This window comes from Nicotiana tabacum, chromosome 22, assembly GCF_000715075.1.
Source record: "Nicotiana tabacum cultivar K326 chromosome 22, ASM71507v2, whole genome shotgun sequence".
NCBI classification, from domain to species: domain Eukaryota; kingdom Viridiplantae; phylum Streptophyta; class Magnoliopsida; order Solanales; family Solanaceae; genus Nicotiana; species Nicotiana tabacum.
In genome coordinates this window covers 30,173,037-30,178,913 of record NC_134101.1, presented here as the reverse complement: position 1 = coordinate 30,178,913, position 5,877 = coordinate 30,173,037, and the positions used below count along the sequence as shown (strand labels likewise).

General features: G+C 40.7%; 1 protein-coding gene across 1 annotated transcript; it reads left to right on the top strand.

The window, feature by feature from the left end:
* Positions 1–201: 201 nt before the first annotated feature.
* LOC142175771 (uncharacterized) lies at positions 202–4,426 on the top strand. Its single transcript, XM_075242762.1, has 8 exons — positions 202–991; positions 1,143–1,600; positions 1,664–1,830; positions 1,893–2,090; positions 2,184–2,355; positions 2,577–2,603; positions 2,985–3,049; positions 3,154–4,426. The coding sequence occupies exons 1-8, from the start codon at positions 202–204 to the stop codon at positions 4,424–4,426; spliced, it is 3,150 nt and encodes a 1,049-aa protein (XP_075098863.1).
* Positions 4,427–5,877: the final 1,451 nt, after the last annotated feature.

The following is a 5,877-nucleotide window of genomic DNA, read 5'->3' as shown; positions in this document are numbered from 1 at the left end:
TGATTTCTCTGCCATAAGGGCAGATATAGCGAGATTAGCAAATCAGATGAATAAGATGACAATGAACCAAGCACAACAGATGCATCATGTGCAACGGATGTCTACCTGCTGCATGTTATGTGGTGAAGGTCACACTAGTGACATATGCCCCGTGAATCCTGAATCCATCTACTACGTGGGGGGCAACAAGCTAGAGGGCCGATGAATCAAAATGCTCAATATTGTAACACATATAATACGAACTGGAGGAATCATCCTAAATTCTCTTGGGGTGGAAATCAGAACATCAGGCCTCGAGCGAATTATAATCATCCACCTCAACCTCCACAACAATCAGAAGAGAGTTTGATTGACATGATGAAAAAGCTCTTGCTAGACAATCAGAAAGTTATGGCTGAGAATCAACAATTGCGCACAAAGTTCAAAAATCTAGAGAGGCAGTTTGGAAAAATGGCTAACAATCAGAATATTAGACCTATTGGAGCTCTCCCAAGTGATACAGATAAAAACCCTCAAGTCAATACAGTGATATTGAGAAATGGGAGAGAGTTAGTAGAAGTTCCTAAGAAGAAAAAAGAGCAGTTTGGGCTGGAAGAAGAAAGAGTTCCAAAACCTGTAGAGGTAGATGAGAGAAACAAAATAGAGTCTGAGCAAATATCAGAGAGGGTGCCACCTCCTTTTCCTCAAAGACTAAGAAAGAAAAATGATGACCACATGTTTCAGAAATTTTTAGATATGTTGAAGCAGATACACTTGAACATCCCTTTGGTGGACATGCTCAGTGAGGTCCCAAAATATGCAAAATATATTAAGGATATAGTGGCAAATAAGAGGAGATTAACTGAATTTGAGACCGGCGCACTTACCGAGGAGTGCACTTCCAGGATTCAACATAAGCTTCCACAAAAGCTTAAGGATCCAGCTAGTTTTACCATCCCCGTGAGGATTGGTGAAATTGATGTGGGTAGAGCCTTGTGTGATTTGGGCGCAAGTATCAATCTGATATTGTTGTCAGTGTTCAAACAATTGGGATTAGGAGCTCCGAGACCCACCACGGTGCTTCTATAGTTAGCTGATAGATATACCTAAGGGGGTAATTGAGAACGTCTTGTTGCATATTGGGAAGTTTATTTTCCCTGCAGATTTTATCATCCATGACTACGAGGCTGATGAGTTAGTTCCTATCATCTTGGGACGACCTCTTTTGACCACTGGAGATGCCATTATCAAAGTCCGAGAAGGTAAGATGATCCCGAGGGTGGACAATGAAGAAGCGGTCTTCAATGTATATCGAGCCATTAAGTTGCTTCGTCATTACAAGGACCTGGCCATGATTTCTATGGTGAAGATAAATGAACCAGCCGTAGAGCCAAGTGCATTTAAAGAAGATGCACTAGAAAAGGCATTGATGTTGTTCAATCACTTGGAACTGGAAGAAGAGGTTGAGGAGATGTTGCAAATTTTGGAAGCATCTTGTGAATACATAAGAGAAAGATCCCAGTTTGAGCCTCTGGATCGGCCAATCGTCCTGCCCCCTAGACCCTCAGTTGAGGAGGCTCCAAAACTGGAACTTATACCCTTACCATCTCATCTTCATTATGTATATTTAGGTAGTTCTAACACTTTACCTGTGATTATTTCTTCTCATTTGTCTAAATTGCAGGAAGAAAAGCTCTTAAGGGTGCTGAGGGAGCACAAACATGCCATTGGTTGGACAATGTCTGACATAAAGTGTATTAGCCCTGCATTCTACATGCACAAAATACTCATGGAGGAGGGACACAAGCCTAGTGTAGAACATCAACGCCGCCTAAATCCAATAGTAAATGGGTATAGTATTTCCCATCTCCGATAGTAAATGGGTAAGCCCTGTTTAATGTGTACCTAAAAAGGGGGGGTATGACTGTTGTAGTGAATGAACAAAATGAATTAATCCCAACTCGGACTGTGACTGGTTGGCGAATATGCATAGATTATAGGAAGTTGAGTAATGCTACACGAAAAGATTACTTCCCCCTCCCCTTCATTGATCAAATGCTTGACAGGTTAGCCAGACAGGAGTACTATTGTTTCCTTGACGGCTATTCAGGGTATAATCAGATTGCTATTTCCCCGGAAGATCAATAAAAGACAACTTTTACATGCCCTTATGGCACTTATGCATTTAAGATAATGCCATTCAGGTTGTGTAATGCACCTGCCACTTTTCAAAGGTATGTGATGGCTATTTTCACCAATATGGTGGAACGGTTTGTGGAGATTTTTATGGATGATTTTTCTGTGTTTGGTCCTTCTTTTGATGAATGCTTGACCAATCTTGCTAAAGTGCTTGCCAGGTGTGAGGAGACTAATCTGGTACTGAATTGGGAAAACTGCCATTTTATGGTACATGAAGGTATAGTGCTGGGGCACAAGGTGTCCAAAGATGGACTGGAAGTTGACAAAGCTAAGGTGAAATCAATTGAAAAGTTGCCACCACCGATTTCAGTGAAAGGAGTTAGGAGTTTTCTGGGACATGCAGGTTTTTATCGCCGATTTATAAAGGATTTCTCAAAAATTTCTTCTCCTTTGTGCAGGTTGTTGGAGAAGGATGTGTTGTTCAAGTTTGATGATGCTTGTCTGAAAGCATTCGAGGAGCTGAAAAAAAATTAGTGAGTGCACCAATCATAGTGGCTCCTGACTGGAAAAAGCCATTTGAGCTGATGTGTGATGCTAGTGATGGTGCAATTGGGGCCGTGTTGGGCTAGAGGAGGAGCAAAATTTTTCACTCCTTTTACTATGCAAGCAAGACTCTTACTCCTGCTCAAATAAATTATACTGTGACAGAAAAGGAGTTGCTTGCTGTAGTGTGGGCATTCGATAAATTTCGGGCCTATTAGGTTGGCACCAAAGTCATCATCTACTCAGACCATGCAGCCATCAGGTATTTGTTCGAAAAGAAAGATGCTAAACTAAGGCTAATCCGTTGGGTTTTACTCTTGCAGGAATTTGATTTGGAGATTCGAGACCGTAAAGGAATAGAGCATCAAGTGGCTGATCACTTATCCAGGTTAGAAACTCGGAATCATGAATCCGAGGGAGATATCATCAAGGAAACATTCCCGGATGAGCAATTATTGGCCATTACTGTTGTGGAGGTGCCATGGTATGCAGATTTTGTGAACTATCTAGCAAGTGGAGAGATGCTGCAGATCTTGAACCTTATGCTAAAAAGAAGTTCTTGCGAGATATGAGGTCATATGTGTGGGATGAGCCATTTCTATTCAAATCTTGTACCGATCAGTTAATGACAAGATGTGTGCCCGAATCTGAAATAAATGCTATCTTACATTACTGTGATGCGTCGCCTTATGATGGTCATTATGTGGGTGACAAAACAGCAGCTAAGGTATTGCAATCGTGTTTTTATTGGCCTAGGGTGTTTAAAGATGCCCATGAGTTCGTGAGGTGGTGTGATAGGTGCCAGAGAACAGGAACAATCACGAAAAGGCATGAGATGCCATTGCACGGTATTATGGAGGTTGAAATTTTTGATGTGTGGGGAATTGATTTTATGGGTTCGTTTCCCTTGTCCAGTGGGTGTAAGTACATTTTGGTGACCGTTGACTATGTGTCGAAGTGGGTGGAGGCCATTGCTCTTCCTACCAATGATGCCAAGGTTGTGGTCAGCTTTGTGAAAAAGCATATCTTTACAAGGTTCGGCACTCCGAAAGTGACGATTAGTGATGGGGGCACCCATTTCTGTAACAAGCTCTTGGACAATGTCTTAGCGCAATATGAGGTCAAACATAAGGTTGCAACCGCTTACCATCCTCAGACTAGTGGGCAAATTGAAGTCTCAAATAGAGAGATAAAGCAGATCCTGGAGAAGACGGTTAGTGCAAGTAGGAAAGATTGGGCTGCAATGCTTGATGATGCTGTATGGGCATACCAGACTGCCTACAAAACTCCAATCGGATTCTCCCCTTACAAGCTACTTTATGGGAAAGCATGTCACTTACCAGTGGAACTTGAGCACAAGGCCTATTGGGCGATAAAGAAGCTGAAGTTTGATGCAGAATTAGTGGGTAGAAAGCGGGTGATGCAATTGAACAAGCCTGATAAGTTTCACTTGCATGCGTATGAGAATGCCAAATTATATAAAGAAAGGACCAAGCGCTGGCATGATAAGAATATCCACCATCGCGAGTTCGAACCGGGCCAATTGGTTCTCTTGTTCAATTCGAGATTAAGACTCTTTCCAGGGAAGCTCAAATCGAGATGGTCAGGCCCGTTTGAGGTAGTGAGAGTCATTCCACATGGTGCAATTGAGCTGCGCATCTTAGGTGGCGAGAGAATGTTCTTAGTGAACGGACAAAGAGTGAAGCACTATTATAGAGGTGACTTTGATCGTCAGAAGTCGAAGGTGTTACTTGCCAATGATTAGACGAGATTCTGTGTCGTGCCGCGACGTTAAATCAGGCGCTTGTTGGGAGGCAACCCATCTCTACTGCTTTCTTTTAATTTTATTTTTTATTTTATTATTGCTGTAGTGTTTGTTTTTATTTTGCAGGATTATAAACATAGGAGGCAAAGCTATTGGAAGTGTGCAAAAGTGAGTAAGATGGTGAGAACTAAGTGTGGGGTTCCCACAAAAAGAACCATGCCTGGGGGAAGTCTGAGTACCCCGTGAGCCGCTATTGCTTCGGCCTTTAGCCTTTCAGGGAGTTTCTTGTGCACCCTCGTTATTGTTTTGCTTTATTTGTGCATTGGGGACACTGCACTCTTTTAAATGTGGGGTGGGAGAATTCTCTAGATAATTAGTAGTAGGATGTTAGAAAAATGTTAACTTCTTATTTTTGTTTTCGTAGTTGTGTAGTGTTTTAGTATTTTAGTAGCTATGAAAAAAATTGAAAAAACAAAAGTAGAAAAATTGGACTTTTCCCGACGATGGATCTCCTAGACGGTTTTCTTGAGGGATTTAAGTCTAAGAAAAAAGGACAAAAATATTTTCTTTGTATGTAGTGTAGTAATTCCCCCTTGGTTTTTCTTTGTGCCACGGTTCTTTTTCAAGGATTTTATTTGAACCGGGTGTAGTTAGTTTTATTTTTTTTAGGAGTAGGAGCCATTGTGAGATGAATTCAATTGAAGAAATATCTCTTGACTTTGTTATGCCTTGAGAATAGTGAGTACTTTGGTTGTGACGCTTAGGCTCAGTTTTTGACTCTTGTATAAGTACCTTAAATTGTATGATCTTAAATTTGCTTAACTGCTTTGACTAGAGTATCTTGATGAGTCCGATCCTGAGTGAGTTATGTGCCATGTGTGTGTAAGGTTTGTATGTTATTCTGTGTATTGCATTTGATGTCTAGAACTTGCCCTGTGTGCTTGCAAAGTGAAATAGTAGTTTTGTTCAGTCTTGGAAGTGATATAGGCGTTTCTTTGTTGATCCAGATATATATAGTTTACCCGCCTAATTGTAATGTATTGTAGTTTACCCCTTTGAGCCTGTAATCCTGTTTCTTTGTCATCCACATTACAAGCCTTACCCATTTGTTTGAATTAACCATCTATTTGAACCTTTTAACCTCTCATGAGCACTTGAATTGTAATGAACTTTGTAAAAGTTAAAGTGTGGGGTGGTTGGTTTGACCTTTGAGTGGAACTAATGAAATAAGGAGAAAGGTGCACTGTTTTGAAAAAGTAAGAGCCACGTGGATTGAAAAAGAAAGAAAGAAATATATATGTAGTTGTATTGCTGTGAAAAATATTCCTTGATAGTGGTGACTCTTGATGTAATTGTGCTTAATAGAAGTATGGAGTAATATACATTGATGTGAAGGTGGAGTTTGGTTTGACATAAGTATGGGGTTTGAAAGTTAAAGTATATGTATTAAA

What these genes read in the sequence shown, in the direction of transcription:
- LOC142175771 (XM_075242762.1), top strand. Translation starts at nt 202, where the DNA reads ATGAATCAAAATGCTCAATATTGTAACACATATAATACGAACTGGAGG. An exon ending in GGTGTGAGGAGACTAATCTG is followed by an intron (nt 2,356 to 2,576) that starts GTACTGAATTGG and finishes TCCTTTGTGCAG; the next exon opens with GTTGTTGGAGAAGGATGTGT. An exon ending in GTGGCTGATCACTTATCCAG is followed by an intron (nt 3,050 to 3,153) that starts GTTAGAAACTCG and finishes CATGGTATGCAG; the next exon opens with ATTTTGTGAACTATCTAGCA.